General features: G+C 43.6%; 1 protein-coding gene across 1 annotated transcript in view; it reads right to left on the bottom strand.

The window, feature by feature from the left end:
• ECRG4 (ECRG4 augurin precursor) overlaps nucleotides 1–23,276 on the bottom strand; it is a 32,313-nt gene extending 9,037 nt beyond the window's left edge. Inside the window, exons 1-2 of the mRNA XM_068265295.1 lie at nucleotides 23,117–23,276; nucleotides 7,466–7,581 (exon numbers count right to left, since the gene is read on the bottom strand). Coding sequence (XP_068121396.1) covers nucleotides 7,466–7,550 — 85 coding nt within the window. The 5' untranslated portion in view covers nucleotides 7,551–7,581; nucleotides 23,117–23,276. The remainder of the gene's footprint in view (nucleotides 1–7,465; nucleotides 7,582–23,116) is intronic.
• Nucleotides 23,277–23,564: the final 288 nt, after the last annotated feature.

Raw genomic sequence — 23,564 nt, 5'->3', positions numbered from 1 at the left:
AGTTCTTTGTGTTTCCTGTTCCGGGGAACACCTAGCTCTCTGGCTAGGAAGGGTGGTCAGCAGCCAGGCAGTGCTGAGGCCATCAGGAACTAGTGAAGGGTAGCCCGATCCGGTGGAGTGGAGGGTTTACCTGTATCCACCAGGTGGTGGATTCTCCTGGGATGGCCGGCAGGTGCAGCGGTGACCAGGGGAGCGGCAGCGGAGGCAGCTAAGGCAGAGGCCATACGCCCAACGGAGGAAGCTGGCGCCATGCGGAGGCGGAATGGTGGCTTCTGGTGTGTGCGAAGGAGCGTGGCAGCGTGTCCAGGCGGAAGCGAGGGCAGTAACGCTGGCTATGCGGAACTTCCGCCCTTACGGTGACGTCACGTCCGGTGACGTCACTTCCGGTCCGGTTTGGGCGCCTGCTTAGAGGCCGCGGCGTCCATCCCCACATGCGTTGGCGTGGTTGGAGGAGATGGACGCAAAGCAGAAGACAGCAGATCAGGTAAGTGGAGGCTACGTCGGAGGACATTCGCCCGTCTGATCTGCAAGGTCTGATGTTAGTAAAGGCCGCTGTCTGATTGAGGTCTGCTGAAGGGGGAAAGTTAATGCTTTACCTATACCGCAGTCTGATCTCAGAGGTCTGATATATATATATATATATATATATATATATAGTGCATTTTGGTTATGATATATGGCTAAACTTTTAGCTACATTGTATATGATCTCAGGATAGGAGCTTATACATTGTTTTAAGTGATGGATATTAGGTGATTGCTATTCAGTATAATCATCCTAAGGCATATGGGTAACCAGCTTAGACATCTAGTTACATTATGTTGTTATGGGATGTTAGCAATTACTGATATATCAGTATGTGCACAGGGGATGGCTGTCAGTACAATTGTCCTAGTGCAGACTAGACCTTGTTCAGGCTATTTTGGATTAGGATCCAGGCCTCTCATAGCATTCAATCATGTTGATATATAGTAGGGTTGCTATTTAACCTAATGATGGGGTTATTTTGTATGTTTCCCTTAGGATGCTATGGAGTCTGATAGCTCTGAGAGGCCCAGGAGTTGCATTCTCTGTAATAAGCCCTTACAATTACACTGGCCAAAGGCATCCTGTCAGAAATGTATTTCAAGTATCATTAATGAAGATAATACAGCCTCTTGTAAAGACTTTATGTTTACAATGCGCCAAGAAATGGTTGAGACCTTTAAGGCCTTTAGAGAAAGTTTACCCACCACCTCTGCACAAGGGCGGCAGCCAGAGCAGGTAGTTAAACCTAAAAAGGCCACAAGTAAATCCCCTAGAATTATTTATTCATCAGAAGAAGAGCAAGAGAGTCACCACGAAATGGGTGAACCATACTCTGGGTCTTCTGAGGAATTATCTGAACATGAGGAGACTGAAGATGCAAATAAGGCATCAAAGTTTAAATTTGCCTCAGAAGAGACAGAAGAGCTGCTTAAGGCAATTTATTCAACCCTAGATATACCACAGAAAAAGACGTCAGAAAAATCCTTGCATGACAAATTGTATATGGGGATGGAACCATCAGAACAACTTTGTTTTCCTTTGCATAATTCTATGAAAAATTTAATTACATTACAATGGAAGGATCCTGAGAAAAGATTGTTTATTTCAAAGGGATTTAAGAGACGTTTTCCGTTCGCAGAAGAGGATGCTAAGTTATGGGAGTCATGTCCCAAGCTTGACGCAGCTTTTAGCCAAGTCGAGAAAGATAATGAGTTAGCTTTCGAGGATTTTGGTAGACTTAAAGATCCAGGGGATAAAAGAATTGAATTTTCACTTAAAAAGGCTTGGTCAGCTTGTGCGACCAACTTCAAACCAGCCGCTGCAACAACCTGTGTATCCCGCACTATGTCAGTATGGTTGGAGAGAATTAAAAAATTGGTTGACGAAGATGCACCGAAGAAAGATATTCTTGAAGCCATTGAGGTAGTTGAGGGTGGTAATGACTATGTGATTGATGCAGCCTCAGAATCATTAAGAGTAACAGCAAAATCCACGGCACTAATAAACAATGTACGTAGGAATCTGTGGTTAAAGGACTTCCGAGGCCAAAATCCGGGCCCAAAACATAAAAAAAGTTAGCTACCTTCATGGCTTTGTAAGGCACGGAGGACGCCGTCCGCGCCCTCCGTGCCGTTCCGCCTGGTCCCCTCTGGTGAATAGCCCCCCGAAAGGCTGCGACCCCACGGTCCGGGTCGGCATCTTCTACCCCTATAAAGATGGCCGCCGGAGCTGGCCACGGCTGCGCAGTCCGCATAGCCGCTACTGCGGCTGCGCAGCTCTAGGGCCAACCCCCCGATCACGTAACAGGCAGCGTGGATCGGAGGGTTGGCCCTAGAGCTGCGCAGCCGCAGTAGCGGCTATGCGGACTGCGCAGCCGTGGCCAGCTCCGGCGGCCATCTTTATAGGGGCAGAAGATGCCGACCTGGACCGTGGGGTCGCAGCCTTTCGGGGGGCTATTCACCAGAGGGGACCAGGCGGAACGGCACGGAGGGCGCGGACGGCGTCCTCCGTGCCTTACAAAGCCATGAAGGTAGCTAACTTTTTTTTATGTTTTGGGCCCGGATTTTGGCCTCGGAAGTCCTTTAAAGACGTGGGATGGGAGTCCAAACCTCAAAAGCCAGGGCATGTAGTCTTCCCTTCTCAGGAGATTTATTGTTTGGTCCACAGCTCCAGGAGGTATTAGAGCGTACAGCCAGCAAAAAGACAACTTTTTCTAAAAAGAGAAAGTTTGAGCCAAAAAAGAAGCCGTTTTTTCGTAGAAGACAGGCTCAGGGTAGAGAACAGCAGAAGCGTAAGCCTTGGGCAGGCAATAGAGGTTTTACCAAGAGAAATCCGTTGTTCAGATCAACGGAAAATAAGGACAGACCATGACGCCAACAAGGTGGGAGGAAGGTTAAAAACATTCCTACTAGGTTGGAAAGAAATAACAAAAAACAGATTTATCATAGATCTAGTAGAAAATGGATACAAGATCCAATTTTCAACACCTCCTCCCAATCGATTTATAGTTACTCAGGTCCCAAGAGTGCCAGAGGAAAAAAGAGCTATGTTACAGATAGTACAGGATATGCTCGCAAGAGACGTGGTCTGCAGAGTTCCACTAGATCAGGAAGAAAAGGGATTCTACTCCAGAGTCTTTTTGGTAAAAAAGCCCACGGGGAAATATCGTTTGATATTAAACCTCAAACCTCTGAATCCGTATATAAAATACGAGAGATTCCGAATGGAGACAGTATTTACGATGCGAAACCTACTATTCCCAGATTGTTTTATGATCAATATCGATCTAACAGATGCTTATTGGCATATCCCAATAAGGAAAGAATCTCAAGTTTTCCTTCGATTCAGCATAAAGACGAGTTCAGGTCTAGAACATTTTCAATTTTGCGGTCTCCCATTCGGAATCTCTTCAGCACCCAGAATTTTCACAAAGGTGATGGCAGAAATTGTGGGGGCTCTACATCTCAAGGGCATTCTTGTAATCCCATACTTGGACGATTTGTTAGTGCTAGCCGACAGTATTCAAAATCTGGAAAGCCACAAAAAGTTGGTGATAGAACTCTTAGAGCAGACAGGATGGCTAGTGAATTTTCAAAAGTCATACCTGATTCCAACACAACAGATTCAATTCCTGGGGTTCAGGGTAGATTCAGTGTCTCAAAGATTATATCTCCCTCAGGACAAGATAATAAAACTCCAGATGATGGTACAGCAATATCAGAGAGAAACAGTCACAACAGTAAGACAAGTAATGAAGCTGATAGGGTTTTTAACCTCCACAGCTCCATCAGTATACTGGGCGCTGAAGCACATAAGACACATACAGCAATGGCTTCTGCAGAATTGGAGAGGAGTTCAAACGGCCATAGATCAGACCCTTTGTATGCCAGCAGAGATAAAGCAGAGCCTAGATTGGTGGGTCCGGGAGGACAGACTGATACAGGGTCGTTTATGGAGATATCCAATAACGAGGGTATTGACAGATGCCAGCCTTATAGGTTGGGGGGCTCATATAGAAGGCATTTATTTACAGGGTACTTGGTCAAAAGAAGTAATGACTCACTCGTCAAACTTTCGAGAATTGCTAGCAGTGAAGGAGGCACTAATACAGGCGGTCGACAAGATAAAAGGCCACCATCTCCAAGTCAGATCAGACAACATTACAGTGGTGATGTATTTGAACAAACAAGGAGGTACGAGGTCAGAACAGCTTCTAAGGCTAGTACTACAGATATTAGATTGGGCAGAACAGAACCTTCAGTCGATTTCAGCAGTACATCTCAAGGGTTCACTGAATACCATGGCAGATCTATTAAGCAGAAAAAAATTGTCAAATTCAGAGCTAAGTCTAAACCCAAAAATATTCAGGGAGTTGACACAGATGTGGGGTTGTCCTCAAGTAGATCTGTTTGCCAACTGGGAGAACACACACTGCGACCAGTTTTTTTCCCTAGATCCAAGAGGAGCTTTAGGAGTAGATGCCTTGGCTCAGACATGGGATTTTCAGATCGCCTATGCCTTTCCGCCAATCCCTCTATTGTCAGTAGTATTACAGAAGCTAAGATCAACTACAATGTATATGATACTGATTGCACCCAATTGGCCAAAACGAGTCTGGTTCCCAATGATAAAATCGATGTTTGTGGACAAACCGATCCAATTGAGAGACAGACACAGCCTCCTCAAAAGAGAAGACGAGTGGACTCAGATTCCCAATCTTCAGCTGACAGCGTGGTTTCTGAGGGGCAAATCTTAAAAAGAAGAGGATTATCTGACAGAGTAACAAAAACGATACTGAACAGTAGGAAAAGCGTTACGAGGGCAATCTACTTAAAGTATTGGAAGACCTTTTGTAATTGGAAAGAGCAATCAGGTCTGAAATCCAACAGACTGGCCTCAGTATTAGAATTTTTGCAGGATGGAGTCGACAAGAGACTGGCGTTAAGTACCTTGAAAGTGCAGATTGCAGCCCTTTCAGTTTTTCTTAATAGGCGGTTAGCCTTGGAACCCTTAGTTATTAGATTTCTGAAGTCGGTAGAACGTTCTAGGCCAGTAATAAAACATTCATACCCAAGATGGGATTTAACATTAGTTCTTAACGTCTTAATGAGTGAAGACTTTGAGCCATTGAATGAAATTACATTAAGATTATTAACAATGAAAACAGTTTTTTTGGTAGCAGTGACCTCAGCAAGGAGGATAAGCGAGCTGGAAGCGCTAAGTTCGGTTGAACCTTTTTGTTTAATTTTTCACGATAGGGTAGTCCTGAAGACGAGTGAATTCTTGCCAAAAGTTGCTACCCTGTCCAATAGGATGCAAGAGATTGTATTGCCTTCCTTTTGTAAAAACGCAATGGATCCAAGGGAAATTAAATGGCATAAACTAGATGTCAGAAGATGTTTGCTATTTTATTTAGACAGAGTAAAGGAGTTTAGAAAATCTACGGCATTATTTGTGATTTTTTTCTGGAGCAGCAAAGGGTAAAAGCATGTCTAAGGCCTCTATAGCAAGATGGAATAAATCCTGCATTAATGAAGCATATAGGCTTAAGGGAGTTCCATGTCCAAGAGAAGTAACAGCACATTCGGCTAGGTCAGTTGCAACTTCCTGGGCTTACAGAGCTGGAGCGACGGCAACCGAAATCTGCAAGGCGGCCACCTGGAAGACGGTGAACACCTTCATCAGACACTACAGGTTGGATCTACTATCGGCAGAGGAACAGACTTTTGGAAGAAAGGTTCTTCAGGCTGTGATCCCTCCCTAAGGTTAGTGTTATTTATTGCATATCATCTCATATGTAAGCACCTGTCCTGGAGGGTTATTTGAAAAAACCAAAATTAGTTTACCTGGTAATGCTGTTTTTAATAACCCTCCAGGACAGGTGACCCACCCTAAAAACTTATGGTTGCATGTAAATAACTGTATGTATAAACATGTGGTCATAAAAAGCTTTAAACTATAAGCGGATATGTAGGTAATGTGTGAAGTAGGATAATCTATCGGAACAGTTAATTGTAACATACTGGCAGGTAGAGGTTAGAGGTGGAACTTATAGAGAGCTAGTTCTTTGTGTTTCCTGTTGGGGGCAGGGCCTAATCTCATATGTAAGCACCTGTCCTGGAGGGTTATTAAAAACCGCATTACTAGGTGAGCTAATTTTGGTTTTCTACAGTGGTGTATAGTGAACCCTTCATAACCACATAACTCACAAATGTCCATCTCAAACCAAATAGTGTAGCTGGGCTGTGTAGACAGACAGGTTAGGGGGAAACACTCCACAAGATGTCCCTGCACCATGGATGCACCAGGTTTAGTATATTTTTATTTCCCTTGACTTTTGCCCTCTAAAGCTAGGTGCATCTTCTATTTCTAAAAATATGGTACTTACAGTTTTCTAGCAAATCCTATCCATGAGAAAACATTAGCTACTTTTACAATACTTACTACCGTATTATACACCCATCTGTCTATCATACTTTTTACAGAGCCATGGAAGATAAGGGTGCTAGGTAAAACTGTTATTAGTATAACTTCTACTGTTTGAGATGTTACATTTGAGACACCGCATCATTCAATGCAACATGCCTGTCCCAGAACGAGCAGGGTTTCAAGGAAAATGTCAATATCAGCCTCTGGTGTTTTATCCGAGCTTTAGCTGTGACACCCTGATGAGTCTACCTAAAATATAGTTTCACTAAACACCAGCTTTAAGGACACCTGTACTGAGAGCAATATGGAGGCTTACATACAGTACTTATTTCCTTTTAAACAACGCAAATTGCCTGGCTATCCTGCTGATCCTCTGCCTCTAATACTTTTAATCCTACACCTTGAACAAGCATGCCAATCAGATGTATCTGTGTATCTGACTGACGTCTGACTGGATTAGCCACATGCTTGTTTCAGGTGTGTGTCACACTTCTGCAGCTAAAGAGATCAGCAGGACTGACAGGCAATTGGTATTTTTTAAAAGAAAATAAATCTAGCAGCCTTCATATCCCCCTCAGTTTAGGTGTGCTTCAATAAGGTTCTGGTGTACATATCCATCCCCCTTATATGCCTCCATACTAGTTGGTAAAGCTGGTCCTATTCAGCTTCACTGCAAGAAAGTCTCTGACCAGAAAGAGGAGTCTCTAAATAACTGCTTCCATCAGAACCTTCTCACAGAGGTGTCTTATTTTGTTATAGATCTTCCATAATAGACCACATATACATGTGTCTCAACCTACTAAATCTAACTAGCAATCCTGTATTGTTGCCCTGGACTTGTGCTTTTGAAAGTTCTGTTTTGTTTTTTGTTTTTTTGGTAAGAATATGAAATACATTTAACAAGTTGTCTGATTTGTACATATGATGCTGCTCTGCAGGTGTACCTAATGCCTTTCTTTAAAAAGTAAGTGGCTCCATGATAATGAGGTAAAAATAGTACAAAACTCACCAGGGCACACAAGTACAACAACAAGCAGTATGAGGACCAAGCAGGAAAATCCAAGGCGTTGCTGTAAGAAGGTAAGTAATCTCATCTTGCTGGAATGGAACCCTTTCTCTCTGCACCTGGAATCAAATGGGCAGCAGTAAAGTAAATGGTATTAAAGTAGGAGGGGGTGAAGGGAAGGCATGGAGCTGAACAACTTTTTCAGCAGTGACCTCTTTTTGTGAAGGGTTACTTCAGGCCATTTGGATGAATGCTGGCAGTAATGCACATACACTGTATGACATCAAGCTGGAAACATATCTTGCAGTAATTTGTCCTGGAATTCTGCACTGATTTATATACACAATGCCAGGATTGTTTCAAGATTTTTTTTTTCTTACAGATTTGAACTGGAAATTTTAAGGTATGAATTATGTAATGAGCATTGCTATAATCATTATGAAATTATTTATGATGGAATTATTTGGCATACGCCATGATACATTTTTCTGAAATGCAAATGTTACAGTATTACGCTACATTGCATTTTTAGCACAGAGCAAACACTCATAATTCCATCCTGTAGCCAACTAGCCATCAATGTCCACAGCTGGCCGTACGTCAAAGGATCTGCCTGTGTAGCACTTCTGGCCACAATGCATGCCGGGAGATCCATTCCGGGAGCTGTAGTATGTAGATGTGTCCAGCATGGACTGGGTCTCTGACCGGGCTACACAGGCAAATTCTTTGAAGTCTGGACAGTGATGGCTACCTCCACAGTGACGGGGGAGGTCTACCGAAGCAGCCCCCTGTAGGTAAGCAACACTGCTCCCCGTAACTTCCTGTCCCTCATCTGCATACTGCTCTGCACTTCAACCTTCTGGGGACCGGCTGTCAAACCCCCCTCAGGGACAAGAGCATTTTACATTGGGGGGGGTTGTTTAGATAGCCAGGTAGCTGTATCTTCTACAGTATAGATAGCTAAGCATCGGTGTCCCCAGTGTAGACAGCAGCCATTACTCACCTCCTAGGGTCTTGCGATAAGCAGCTCTAGGCCCCCTCCGCTATGCCCGGCATCCCTGCTCGCAATGAAGCTAAATTCCGGGTCCTGGCTTGATGACATCAAGCCGGGACCCGACATTGAGTCAGAGCAAGCAGGGATGCCGGTCAGAGGGGAGGCATGTGACGATCGCCCGGGGGGGGCGGGGGTGTTTGAATGCTAGGAAGGTGAGTCCGTCCTCTTCTTCCCCTCCCACCGCCGCTGCTAATAATGATCACTACGATCGGCCGGCGATCGTAGTGGTCACGTGATCAGGAGCCAATCGCTATGGCTCCTGATCAGTGAAGGGAGATGTGGACTGTCATGACAGCTTACTCTGCCCTCTCGGTGCGCACTATTGCGGTGGGAGTGGAAAGAGCAGGTGGCGCAAGTCCTACGCCGCATCAGAGGCAGCCACAAGTGCAGCGTAGGATTTACCCGAGAAGGTTAAAGGATAACTGTAACGAGGGATATGGAGGCTGCCAGATTTATTTCCTTTTAAACACCAGTTGCCTAGCAGTCCTGCTAATCCTCTGCCTCTAATACCTTTAGTCATAGACCCTGATCAAGCATGCAGCATATCAGGTGTTTCTGACATTGTCAGAATTGACGCGATTAGCTGCATGCTTGTTTCTGGAGTGATTCAAACACTACTGCAGCCAAATAGACCAGCAGGGCTGGCAGGCAACTGGTATCAGAGCCGGGACAAGGTCCTCCAGCACCCAAGGCTGAGACACCAAAGTGCGCCCCTCCATCCCTCCCACCCAAGCTGTCACACACTGATTGCTATTAGACTAAGAGGGCCACAGGGCCCACAACCTCCCCTTAATATCTAGTTATCTGGCTTGCAGTCACTGCTATGTATCCCCTTTTCTTATTTATTTCTGCTTAATGCACAATTAGGAATGACAGCTGAATGAATTGTGCGCCCCCTCCTACACTGCGCCCTGAGGCTGGAGCCTCTCCAGCCTATGCCTCGGCCCAGCCCTGACTGGTATTGTTTAAAATGAAAGAAATATATGGCAGCCTCCACATCCTTTTTATTACAGTTATACTTTAAAGAGTAGCCTGTGATCATTACTAAAATGAAAGTAAAAACTTCCTGTGTTCTGTTCATTCCTCCAAACCCACCCCCCACCCCCACACGCAGGAACAAAGCACTGCATGCTAGTGCCGTGTCTGTACAGGCTAGGCTCTGCAATGTCACCCCAGGGATTAGGTCCCTATCTGCACCAACTGACACACACGTATGAGGCTTGAGAGTATAACTTTCCTGACTTCCTCACAGAAAGTCTGTTTAAATCTGTTTAAAATGCCTGTCATGTCATGTGTATTCTTCAAGTCTTTGTGATGGTTATCATTGAAAGCCTTTCTGTATAATGCATATAATTCCATATAATGTCAGTACAGACCAATAGCTGCTGTCTTTTTAGGACTACACATGCCATAATAAAAGGCAAGGCTATAATTTGTGTGCGACACATTTCCACATATTCTCTTGTGAGTAGTTGCCGTCTTTCCTGCTGAAGGTCATTTCTGACTTTAAATGCTGTTGGTCTGATATAATTGATATGCAGGGTTGCGGCAAAGTTATTTAACCCCTTCAAGCTATGGGCTAAAAGGGTTCAAAAGCGCAAGTGTACACCTGCGGCTTGCATGCATGAGTGCTTTAGCGGAATAGTTACTCTATTTGCCCTAAGGGTCTGATTCACAAAGCTTTTCTGTTAAATTATCTCATCTTTATTTATTAACTCCTAATTTATCTATAAATCAACTCATGGTTTAGCTCTCCTTATTTAACTTAACTCATGGTTCATCTCTCCTTATTATTTGACATAACTCATGGTTTAGCTCTCTCCTTATCTGTTTATCTCATGCATTAGCACTCCTTACAGTTTAGATGAAAAATAAGTGAGTTTTGTGCAGAAAGTGGTTGAAGGAAACCTGAGAGAAAAACAAACTGATGCTAAAAAGGAAGTTTTAATGTTGTATTGTCTCATATGAATGATTGTCTTTCACACAGTCTCAGTGTTTCCCAGAGCTAAAATATATGAACTATTGGCCTTCTTATCTATGCCCTGCTCTCAGAAGTGGTTTTCTTCCAGAAAGATTTTTATGGCCGTAATTTCTTGTCCATGAGGCTTTAGCTATAGTCAGACCAGGTCCCAACTGGTTATAAATTGTCACTTGCATACCTGAATGGTAAACTTTTTTCAGGCAGAAAAAAGAAAAGGCACACAGTCTAGTTATATGTATGCTTAACACTTATCTCATCATGTCACCTTGCGTACACTTTAAATTCATTACATTTTTTTTAAATAACTTTGAAGAAAACAGGATTCTAATTTCCCCCTCCCTTAGTCTGCATAACCGTGCATACATGGGTGTTAGGACTGCTGCTTGTCACCTATAACTGTGGTTATCCATTTAATAATAATAATAATACGAACATTTGTCTAACTCAAAGCGCCCAAGAGCTACAGCCACTGGGACGTGCTCAAGAGGCCACCCTGCAGTGTTAGGGAGTCTTGCCTTGAACTCCTTATTGAATAGGTACTGACCCTAGCCAGGATTTGAACCCTGGTCTCCCATGTCAAAGGCAGTGCCCTTAGCCAGTACACTATCCAGCCACCTCATTTAAGTGAGGTCTTTGCAAAATCCCATATAATGCATCAGGGCGAACACCACTACAGTTTATTATGTCAAGCAGTAGAAAAAGGAAGAAAGTATAATGACGTCCCTAACCAAATATTAAAGTAGCACAGTACAATCAACTAGGAGTTTTCTGTGAATGGTCGCAGCATAACCTATATAAGTGATCACGAATATCTCTGTACCAGAACATATTGGGTTATTGGCCCACTGGAAGTTGTTGTGCAATCGAGAACATGATCTAGTGCTTTTAAGGGTGGTCATACAAGATATCTGAACCAGTAAATAATATTTCCCCAATGAAAATCGGTTGGGCAATATCGAAAGTGTTTAAAAAATAAAAAAATGGCCTTTTGTGATAAATCTTTGAATAATAAAAAGATGAAGCATCATTGAGGGCCTTATTTTTAACTAGTTTTAAACTTCTTTTCATTGAATGTAATATTTTTATGAAGTCGCTATTGAGAACATAGCGTAGCAGAATCCTACCCATAAGTGGGGCTTGCACTCTTTTGCAGGTAGACACTCATCTGTTTTTAAGTAGCGCTGTTAATTTCCTTGCTATGTACTAATTTAATTCATTTTTGGTCAGCCGCTCCCACTTTACAGCTTTGCTTTTGATGTATATGCAGAGCCTCTGTTTGGGTTCAAGGTGCGTTTGCAGTCTCTGGGGGGGCTCAGCGCACCTCTGATCGGAGGCGGCCTGGTGATGCGCTGATCCCACTTTTTGCGCAATTTTCAATTTTATTTGGTAGCGCGCCCAGGCTATGCATATGCATAGGTAGGATTTAGTTAGTGTTAGGTCCCCTCCCATGGAGGATTGACTTCTTCGCAGTGGAAGGGATGAGTACTTAACAAGTTGCATGCAAGCTGTTACAGGAAACCAACATCCTCCAGTGGTAGACAGGTCATGTATATTCTCAGTGTGTATTTTGTCCCATAAGTGGGGCTTGCACTCTTTTGCAGGTAGACACTCATCTGTTTTTAAGTAGCGCTGTTCATTTCCTTGCTATGTACTAATTTAATTCATTTTTGGTCAGCCGCTCCCACTTAACAGCTTTGCTTTTGGTGTATATGCAGAGCCTCTGTTTGGGTTCAAGGTGCGTTTGCAGTCTCTGGGGGGGGGCTCAGCGCATCTCTGATCGGAGGCGGCCTGGTAATGCGCTGATCCAACTTTTTGCAGAATCCTACCTTTCCTCATGGATTGATCAGTTTCTAATACAAGGGAGGAAAGACCAGGAAAGTGAGTAACTAATCATCAACCACTTAAAGGGACACTTAAGCCAGAAAAAAAAGTTTTACTCACCTGGGGCTTCTATCAGCCCTCGCAGCCACTCGCTAATCCTCTGGTCCCCTGCTGCCAGCTAGTTTCGTTTTTGACGATAGACCCGTCAGGACTGGCCAGCGTAGCTTCTTCTGCATTCCCGACTGTAATTAGCACTATTGCAGGCCGCAATGCGTACAAAAATACGCTTTGGCACATATCTATGCGTTCGTAATGCGGCAACGCGTATTTTTGTACGCGTTGCAGCCCGCAATAGCGCTAATTAGTCGAGTATGCGGAAAAAGCTACGGGTGGCCAGTCCTGACGGGCCTGTCGGCAAAAACGAAACTAGCTAGCAGTGGGGGACCAGAGGATTAGTGAGTGGCTGCCAGGGCACAGGACTGCTGCAGGGGGCTGGTAGAAGCCCCAGGTGAGTAAAACTCATTTTCTTTTTTCTGGCTTAAGGTTCACTTTAAGGACCTGGCTGTGTTTGGTTGATCTGTGCTGCGTGGGCTCTCCAGCCCGCAGCACAGATCATGGTTTAGGCAGGGCGATCAGACTCCCTCCCTTTTTTTCCCCACTAGGGGGATGACCTGCTGGAGGGGTCTGATCGCCGCCGCTCCGTGTGGCCGAGCGGGGGGTCTCCTCAAAGCCCTCCTCCTCAGCGATATTGCGCGCTCTCTCCCCTTACCTCCCTCTCCCTCCGGATATGGGCGGCACAGAACGGCGATCCGTCCTGTACCGCCTCCAATAGGCAATAGCCTATCAGACGGCTGCGATCCCTGGCCAATCAGAGGTTCCTGATTTCTTCCCCGAGTGTTTACATTTAGCGTGCGAGCCACAATCGGAGGCTCGCAGGCTATTCACGGAGACACCCTCTGTGAACTGACCTGGGCCGTTTTCCATGTAAAACCACAAACGACCAGCCGCCGCCTATCGGCGTTAGCTGGTCATTAGGACTGTGACTGAACAGCTACTGTAACAAAAATGCTTGGAAAACCGCTCTGATCTAGCGGTTTTCAGAGCGGTTTTCCACTTTCCTATACTTTAACATTGAGGCAGATGCGCCTCAAATCAAAATGCTGCAGCCCCCGAGTTTGCGTTTGTGGAAAAGACAACCGCTCTGATGTGCGCCAGCCCATTGAAATACATTGCTCAAGCAGTTTTCAAACCCTTAGCGTTTTAAAAAACGCTCCAGAACCGCTCTGGTGTGCACCAGCCCAATGTCAGAAACACCTGATCTGCATATTTTTGTTCAGGAGAGCCAGGCTACTAGTATTGCATAAAAATAAATAAATATGGCAGCCTCCATATGCCTCTCGTTACAGTTGTTCTTTAAGACAATGATGACCATAACACATAGTCAAAAGACTAAATTGCAGGAAGCAATATACAAAAGCAAAGTAACACATCAAGGTAGCCCATGTACAGACTATGTGGGCTCCAGTGCCAGAGACATTAAGGTACTGTACTGAGCTACAAGAATGTTGACCATGAAGCCTGAATAACCACCCTGTACAGAGGCAGAGCAGGTTTGGTGCACGTCTGATGAAAGACAGCGGCACCTAGAGAGATTTCACAAGGGTACTGATTAGGTTGTGCAGTAAGAATCCACTGCAGAGTGCTCAGGAAATGAACAAAGTCAAACTGTTTGTGAAGAGCTGTAATGAGAAGAATAGGTTGCTAGAATGGAAATCTGGAATGCTTGTTAAAACTGTGAAAAGTTACTTGCAATAACTGAAGTGCAATAACTGGAGGGAGCTCATGCTGTTACTAATAAGGTACTGACGCAAGTCATGCTACACAAAATAAAAAATAAAAAAATTGGAGACTCATCTGCACAAGAAGAAAACTTGTTTTATGAGGACTGACTCAGACGCTGATAAAATAAATACATTACTGAACTGAGCAGTGTGCTTAGTACTGGATCACTTTTTATGAGTGTTTAACAGATGTAAGAGGCGCTGCTAGGGGGCATTGCACAAGACCACCCTATGGGCCGTGAGTCCATCAACTAATATGATCTCCACAAGGTGTCTATGCACACCTCAATGCTTAGGTCAGTGCTGTGGCATCCATTGGCTAGCATGAAGAATTTCAGACCTCGTTTCCTGCAAGGGCCATGGTAGGAGTAAGACCTTGTTTACATTATAAATAGCAAGCGCGATCACAAGTGCTTTTGTGCGCAGTTTTTTAAAGCTCTTCCCAGCGTTTTCTGAGCATTGAGCAATTTCATGTAAGCTCTTTTCTAAGCCCTTTTGTTGAGCGATTGAGATTTCACTTCCTGACGTCAGAAAGTGAACTCTTTGACCAGGAAAAGAATAAAATGTATTTATTCTTAAAAGTGCTCGGGAAAATCGCTATACAAATCACTTTTTCAAGCTCTTAGGGCCCATTCACACTTGTGCGTTTTCAGAGCGATTTTAGCTTTGCTGAAAATCGCTAGCGATTTGAAAAACCTGTGCACAATAAAAGTGTATGTAAGTGTTCTCATCTAAGCGTTTAGCGATTTGCTGAAACGCAAACGCGTTGCATGCAGCGTTTTCTGAGCGATTCTGGAGCGATTAGCGTTTCAATAAAAGTATTTGAATTGAACTAGAAATCGCAAAACGCTAATCGCTGGAAAAACGCTCTCTATACAGTGAAAAATCGCTAGGAAAAGACGCCAGAAAAACGCTCAGCGTTTTGCATTAGCGTTTAGCGATTTCTAGTGTGAATGGGCCCTAAGTGATTTCTCTATACCGTCAATTGCGCGAAGGTGCTCAGAAAATGGTACAGGCAGCACTTTTGAGAACAGCACGCGAATTGAAACAGTCAAATGTGAACCTTCTCATGGGAAATCTTTGCACAGGCGCTTTTAGGGCGTTTTTCAAAATCGCCAGCGCTTAAAGAAAAAACCTGAAACTGCTCATAGTGTGAACAAGCCCTAAGTGAGTCTGAGGGCTCAAATACACTATCAGCCTTTTCTAAGTGCTAAAGATTTAAAAAGCTCTTGCTAATGCAGTGCTATGGGGGATTTTTATGAAAAATCACATTGCTCAAGTGGGACCACACACATAGCATTACATTAGCAAGAGCTTTTCAAATCCTAACTGCTTAGTAACGGCTTAGTAATGTACTGCTAGTGGGTTCCAGGCCTTATGCTGTTGCATTTACCTCTTTCTAATTTAAATAAATACCTTTAAATACTATTTAATGTATATTCTAGTACTAAACCTAATATAGTAAGAAATCAAAACTCACTGTACACTCCTTTAATGCAACATATATTCACATTATTATGTAACACTCCTCTGCCTCAGTAGCATAGCAACACCAAAGTATACAATATCGTTCAGGACCATAACATAAGGCATAGAAAGTTCATTCAGATGTTGCTGTATGTCAGTTGTATTGCATATTTTCATGTGGATGTCATTCAGAGCCCACATGACACCTGATTGCTAAGCATTCTTGCCCAAACATGCCTGTGGCAGAGTATATTGCCTGGGAACTCTCACCTCCACTGTTTATGTGGTCTTGTGTACTGTTCAAGCCTTTCATCCTGAAAAAAATGTGTTTTTGAGAGCATTGCCATTTTACTAAGAGGTTAAGTTACGTTTGATTAAAAATAAAAACAAAAAAATATATATATCTTGATATATCTTGCATGTATCTCTACAGCTCACTGCTCTAGCCACTCCTTTAGACTGGACCTGTTAATAAAGACAGAAGCACCCCAGACATTCTATACCTATACTGGCTCGGTGCAACTCCCCCCTTCATATTATGCAGAGCTGCAATTGAATGATCGGCTTATATCTGGAGACAGGGTGGTACCAGGCTCATATTTGGCTTACACAAGTGCTGGCCCATTGTCTACACCACAACATTGCAGATGGAAGATTTCTTCATTGGCTTGGATTTTGAACCTAATTGGAAATAAATGGCTCTATAGTAAAGACTTGCAAAATAGTTGACATTCAGCTGCAGTATTTACTATAGTAAAATGTTTAAAGACTGAAGGCACCATATAAATTGATTTTCCCTCTGCTGATAGTGATAGAAGTATCAGTTTGTAAGGTTATCACATCTGTGTCCCTACCCTCCTGCACATGGTAATTACTGTATATTTGCCTACTTCAATAAAGCTAAAGTACCTGGTTTTACTTCAAAAACTGATCATGTGACTTGTGTATTTTCAAATGATTGGCAGGCTCTCCATGACAGACTCTGTAAAACTTGCTAATCAAAACGCCAGGTGCTTATAATTGAGTGGTGCTGTAATTCTGGATACTATGTGAGGTAGAGGGGCGGGCATATATGAAGAGCAATAGAACAGTAAGAGCGGTAATGTAAGGCCACAAGGGAATGATCATGAAGGACACTGGAATGGAAGGGCACTATGATGGAGCACACTAAAGAGGCAATATTATAGAGGGGCATTTTAACTGGTGCACTTCAATGAAGTGAACTGTAACTAGAATCACTGTAATGGAGGCAATCATAGTGTGAAGCACTGCAGAAGAAACATCTATTCTGTATATTGTAGGAGAGAGCAAAAGCTGCATTATTTTATTTACACTTTATATTACTGCTTTTGTGTTTTATTTCTGGATTTTAAGATGTTGCAGGCAAGGTGCTGTATGTGTTAGTTAACCACTTAAAGAGAGTCTGAAGCGAGAATAAATCTCGCTTCAGACCTCATAGATAGCAGGGACACGTGTGCCCCTGCTAAACCGCCGCTATCCTGCGGCTTAACGGGGGTCCCTGATCCCCCAAATCCCCTCGTTTCAGCGGGGGAGCGCTTCCTGGTTGGGGCAGGGCTAACCGCTGCAGCCCTGCCCCACGTGCGTCTGTCAGCGCGTATCTCCGCCTCTCCCCCCGCCCCTCTGTCTTCCTTCACTGAGAGGGGCGGGGGAGAGGCGGCGATGCGCCGCTGATAGACGCGACTGGAGGCAGGGCTGCAGCAGTTAGCCCTGCCTCCAGGAGCGACCAAGTGTCGCAGTGAGGGGTTTGGGGGTGAAGGGACCCCCGTTTAGCGGCGCTATTGCGGCGGTTTAGCAGGGGCACACGTGCCCCTGCTAACTATGAGCTCTGAAGCGAGATTTATTCTCGCTTCAGAGTCTCTTTAAGTACCAGCAGTCTCTGGCCGCTTAAAGGGCAACTGTAGTGAGAAGAATATGGAGTCTGTCGTAATGTATTTCCTTTTAAGCAATACCAGTTGCCTGACTATCCTGCTGATTATCTGCCTCTAATACTTTTAGCCATACACCCTGAACAAGCATGCAGCAGATCAGGCGTTTCTGACATTGTCAGAGCTGACCAGATTGGCTGCATGCTTGTTTATGGTGTGATCAAGACAATACTGCAGCCAAATAGCAGGGCTGCCAGGCAACTGGTATTGTTTAAAAGTAAATGAATATGGCAGCCTCCATATTGTTATCTCTACATTTGTCCTTTAGGAACCAGAGAATGCTGGATACTACGCACGTACCGTCACTCTTGCCATTTGTGCCACTTCCCCCTCGCTGAAGCTCACTTGCTCTGCTGTTGCTATGATAGAGCAGAATTCCATGAGCCGGTCAGGAGCTGATTTTATTGGCTCCTGACCATGTCATCACTGTGAGCCAATGACTGGCTCTCAAGTTCCACTTACTATCCGCCTTCCTCTACAGTCACCCTTTCTAAGATTCCAGCTCTGCCTCTTTCATTACCTGCCAGTAAGTAATGTGATGAGAGAATGCACTATAGTCATGGAGGTGGGAATGCCTGAAGAAGGTAGATCGCTGCTAGAGCCAGGAGATGCGAGTTATCTCCTCTACTTGCACAACAGTCTCCCATGAGGCCTGCCATGGATCCCCATATTGCCACCCTCCATGACACCGGGGCCTCATAGCAGACCCTATAGTAACCCATAGGCCACTGTATGGGTTGAGAGAAGCCTGGCACATTAACATGGTGGCTAAAGCAAGTAACCTACGTTCCTATACTTTGTTATGCCCATTATTTGACCTTGCCCAGTTACATATCTCTTTTCGTTGCTGGTGCCCACGGGTGCTTCTGTTTTTATTCTAGCAATGCCCCCCCCCCCCCCCCCCCCACTTTCACTGGAAGTAATTTATGATGTGGCATAATTAGTGGTACTGTCTATATTCATGTTAAGGTGAAATTGATTTAGAGCATCATGGATTTGGCTTTAGAAAATTGAAGGACAGATGCATAAAGTTCTAACATCCTCCCTAATAAGACACCCCTCTCTAGTTTTCTGATATCACCTCATTGTTCTTTTAGTATGATGTACTATGTGTTTGTCCAGAGTTTTTTCCAACAGTGACAGAGATTCCTTTGCTACCCTTCACAGTTTTGCTGCTTTACTTTGGACAAGCAGACAGTATCGATAGTACCACCACCTGTAGGAGACTTTTATAAGAGGTGTATGGAAAACTTTATTCAGGCACAGTGGGGTTAGGCTTGGTCCCAAACAGAACTCCAAAGCTTGACTATTATAGTCAAGGCCAGTTCTAACTACAATGTGGCCCCAGGCAAAAGTAACCCGGGGCCCCCTGTGAATTTGGAAAAGGTGAGTGTTTGCCTGTCCCCACTGCCTCCATAATGCTGCGGGGGGGGGGGGGGGGGTGTTGGTCACATAACGGCCACATAATTTAGTGGGGTGATGGGGACACTTGGGGGCCCCTATTTATGATGGGGCCCTGGGGCAATTGATAGCGCTGGCCCTGATTATAGTCAACAAATATGTCATCTCCAATATAGAAATTATTTTGTATTTATATAGCGCTGACATCTTCTGCCAATTAACTTATCTATGTTTTTGGGATGTGGGAGGAAACCTGAGTGCCCGGAAGAAACCTACATAGACACGGGGGGGGGGGGGGGGAGAATATACAAACTCTTTGCAGATAGCAATGACCAATTTTCCAAAATGACTTCATGGACTATTGGATGTTTCGTGCAAGTATATTGGCTTGGCAAGCAACACATTCTTTTAAAATTGACCTGGTAGTGGGCGGTAAGCGTGCATACTGGTCCTGAGACCATGGAATAGTGCAGCAAGGGCCTAAGGGGTGTGGTCAAGGATGGGCAGAGGCAGGTGTGTCGACTTCCAAGCCAATTAGTCCAGCAAAGTGCATGAAGCCAGTTCATATACAGTCCTTAACTCCCCCCCCCCCCCCCTCCTCCTTGTTTTTAGTATTATCGCTGGCACTGCTTTAAGTATGAGAGAATACATTGTTGTTGGAGAGCTGGGCCATTGTACAAAGGCTGGATAGTAATTTGGCTGAAAATTGGTCCACAGCCAGTATGTGACAGCGGTATTTAAAAGCAACAAATTAATCAGGATTCAAGCATTGTAATACTCATCATCATCATCATCACACTGGGCTTTTGGAAAATGAAGAAATGCATGGTTACTGAAATCATTGTCCTCATCTGGTTCTAAGAAACCAGGCAGCACTTAATCCGGAAATGAGTGAACAGCATTCTAGGTACGGTAAATATTTTAGCATACAACAATTTCTACCACAAAAGCTAGCTGAAGAATGGCAATGTGAATATTTGAGGTTCCATAATGTGTGAAATAGTGTCAATGTGATATCACCTAAAGTTAAATGGAATGACTGTTCTTCTCATTCATAATTTATATTAACGGGAAAAAGAGCAATGACATTTTTCAAGCATTTGTTTAAAGTGCATTTCATTGAAGTTATTTCCTTGCTCCTGGCAATGCATTTTTCCTGTCTGATCATCTCATGAAAGTAAAATAGCCAGTGCAGGTGCTGCTTGCTGTGCAGTTCTGCCATTGATCCTCTCCAGACACAGAATATAACATTCTTGACAGCAGGCCATTAGGGGTAATAGTTCACTTCTACTGAAGGGGATGATGATTGAAAGGTAACTCGCATTGAACTGCAGAGTATAAACAGTAACTGAGCATCACTAGGAATGCTGGGAATAATACATTCCCAAATAGACTGCACACAATGTGTAGCAGAAATACATATTAAAATCTATGGTTTAACCTGGTGTGCAAATCTAATTCAGGTTACTTTTAATTGCTACAGCCGTGTGTGGCGACCTATGGACAGCTGTCACCAATGATGCCTTATGGGCTTGTTTCCACTAGGGGTGATTTGCAGCATTTCCTTGCACGCAAATTCAGACACGGAAATATAGTCTATTGAAATCTATAGGCTGCTTCTGAATGTGTGTGCATTTTTGGGGACTTAATTAGACCCTCTCAGACTACGGTAATTGTCCTTTAACTACTAAATAAGAGAGGATATGGAGGCTGCCATCTTTGTTTCCTTTCAAACAATTTACATTGGCTGGCTGTCCTGCTGATCCTCTGCCTTTAATACTTTGTCATAGGCCCCGAACAAGCATGCAGATCAGATGTTTCTGACGGAAGTTTGACTGCATTTGCCCCATGCTTGTTTCAGGTGCGTGATTCAGACATTACTGATGCATGAAAGATCAGCAGGATAGCCAGGCAACTGCTATGGTTTAAAAGGAAATAAATATGGCATCCTCCATATCCCTCTCAGTTCAGTTGTCCTTTAAAGGTTAAAATCCTACCTTTACATTTTTGATTCTCTTTCGGTAGTTTTTTTTATTATGTTGTTCAGCTCCTATAAGGACACATCTTGAACCAGTGTTCCCTGCAGTCATATGTGTTTTACTCAGCTACTCCGTCTAATCAGCTAGATTAAGGCCCCGTTTCCACGATCGCGGTTTCCGCCACGATTCCGCAGAGTTTCCCCGCACATGAATCGCACGGGGAAACTCTACCATAGGGGATAACGGCGCCGCGGCCGAATCGCTTGCGGGAGCGATTCGGCCAAAACCCCCTGCAGAATTCGCGGCAGAGGCTGCGAATCCCATAGCCGTCATGGCACGGCTCATGGGATTCGCCTGCGATCCCGCTAAGTGCCGGCGTGCGTCTGCGAGACGCACGCCACACTAGTGGAAACGAGCCCTTACACTGCAGTTCAAATGTAGTCTGACTGCTGTGAAAAAGGGAGAGAAAAAATAAAAAAAAGGAACACAGCCTAATTCTAAGTAAGATTGGGACTATATACACACTCACTCTCGCATGCACAGGACATAATGTGTGGAAGAGTAATGACCTTCTTTACATGCCAAAGTAGAGTACCCACAGCCAGATGGATTGGGGATCTCCGCTGGAGAACGATCATTCCCCAATCCATCTGGCCAAATCGGCAAGTGTCCTTGGTATCATCATAAATGATCGAGTAAACAATCGTTTATATGATCGCAGCAAAATTCATGAAAGTCAGATGGCATTGAAATGATCCTCCATGATTTAATCCAACATGACGGTCATTCAAAGACAAACAAACTGCGGATGGCATCGTCATACATAGTTTAACGTTATTTTGTTAAAGGGACTCCGAGCAGTGCAGAAACTATGGAAAGATGCATATCATTTTAAAGCTCTCTTTCTCCTCTTTCCAATGATATATAAAACGCTGCCCTACGCCTTTTAGTTTTCGCTATTTTCGCGATTGAAATTGCCGCGGCTGCGATTTCAATCGCAAAAATAGAGAAAACTAAAAGGCGTAGGGCGACGATTTAGGTGTCGTCAGAAAGAGGAAAAAGAGAGCTTTAAAATGATATCCATCTTTCCATAGTTACTTGTATTACACAGGACGACACTTTCCCCAGTGTCAGCAGCTCCATTCAGCAGAATGGAGCTGCTGACTTTAGGAAAAAGTCGCCCTGTGTAATACAATGTAACTATGGAAAGATGGGTATCATTTTAAAGCTCTCTTTCTCCTTTTTCTGGCGACACCTAAATCGTCGCCCTACGCCTTTTAGTTTTCTCTATTTTCGCGATTGAAATCGCGGCCACGGCAATTTGAAACGCGAAAATAGCGAAAACTAAAAGGCGTAGGGCAGCGGTTTATATATCATTGGAAAGAGGAGAAAGAGAGCTTTAAAATGATATGCATCTTTTCATAGTTTCTGCACTGCTCGGAGTCCCTTTAAATGATGTGCGATGGGAAAAAAAAAATCATTGCAATAATCGTTACCAAAAAAATGCGTTGTTGGTGTGGGCCTTAACAAGTTAACAAAATAAATGGAAGTCTGTTAATATTACACTCCTGACTGAACAGGCACAGCTCCCCCAAAAAAACGCTGTTCAAAAAAAGATACAGCTAGCTATCAAGCAAGCTGTCTTTGATAATTTGACTTTAATATCACGTTAAGAGACAACATTCAGGTTGCCATTCACCTGACATCACATGCTCCAAGTAGTTCAAATAAAATGCACTTAACATTTTAACACTAAACAATGAAGTTAAAAAAACGACCAAAATATTTTACAATACAGTATATCAGATTTTGTCCTACACAAATATGTTTAAAAAAAAAGTAAGAGTTGACTCTCAAACTGTTTTAATGATTTTTTTATTTCAAGTTCTAGATTTGAAAACTAAACTGAAAATACTTCCTACATATAAAATAATTTAACAGTAATTTTATGGTGTGATTATGTCCCATTTGTAAGCATGTTGTGGTCTAGTGAGAATTCAATACTCCCGGTGCTTGACTTCTGTCTTGCTAAACAGATCAAGTTCCACTTCCAGCCAGTAAAACTGAGAACATTTCATTTCTAAACCTGCCAACTATCCTGCAACCAGTATGTTTGTTTTCAATCTATCCCAGGGAAAAAAAGCTAGCTTATTTATTACTTTACCTCTGAAATTACGTCCTTTCCAAGATCGTGTCAGTATACAAAGGTGTCTGGCGCTCCTCTGTGCTGCACAAGGTATTCCTTATATACCCTGTAGCTGTAACATGGTGTGTGAAAGACTTGCAGTTCTCTGGTGTGACAGAAGGAGAACTCATATAAAAGGCACTTTCATTATAAAGCCCCTTAGCTTATGAATACCAGACCGTCAGTAAAACGTTTGGCTAGAGGTCCTAAGGCAGAGGAATCAGGTTTCTGTATAATCGCAAAAGCCACATCCTTAGCCTGGATTACTTGCAGATGTGCAGAAGCAGTCCATCTTATAGTTATCAGAAGACTGCATGAATTTTAATTTCATACCATAATATGGATAATATCCATATTAAATCTGTTTTTAAATGAATGCAATCAAAAATCTAAAGTGAAAGAACTGATTTAATAAATTAATTTTTCA

This window comes from Hyperolius riggenbachi, chromosome 2, assembly GCF_040937935.1.
Source record: "Hyperolius riggenbachi isolate aHypRig1 chromosome 2, aHypRig1.pri, whole genome shotgun sequence".
Taxonomy (NCBI): domain Eukaryota; kingdom Metazoa; phylum Chordata; class Amphibia; order Anura; family Hyperoliidae; genus Hyperolius; species Hyperolius riggenbachi.
This window is presented reverse-complemented; position numbering and strand designations above follow the sequence as displayed.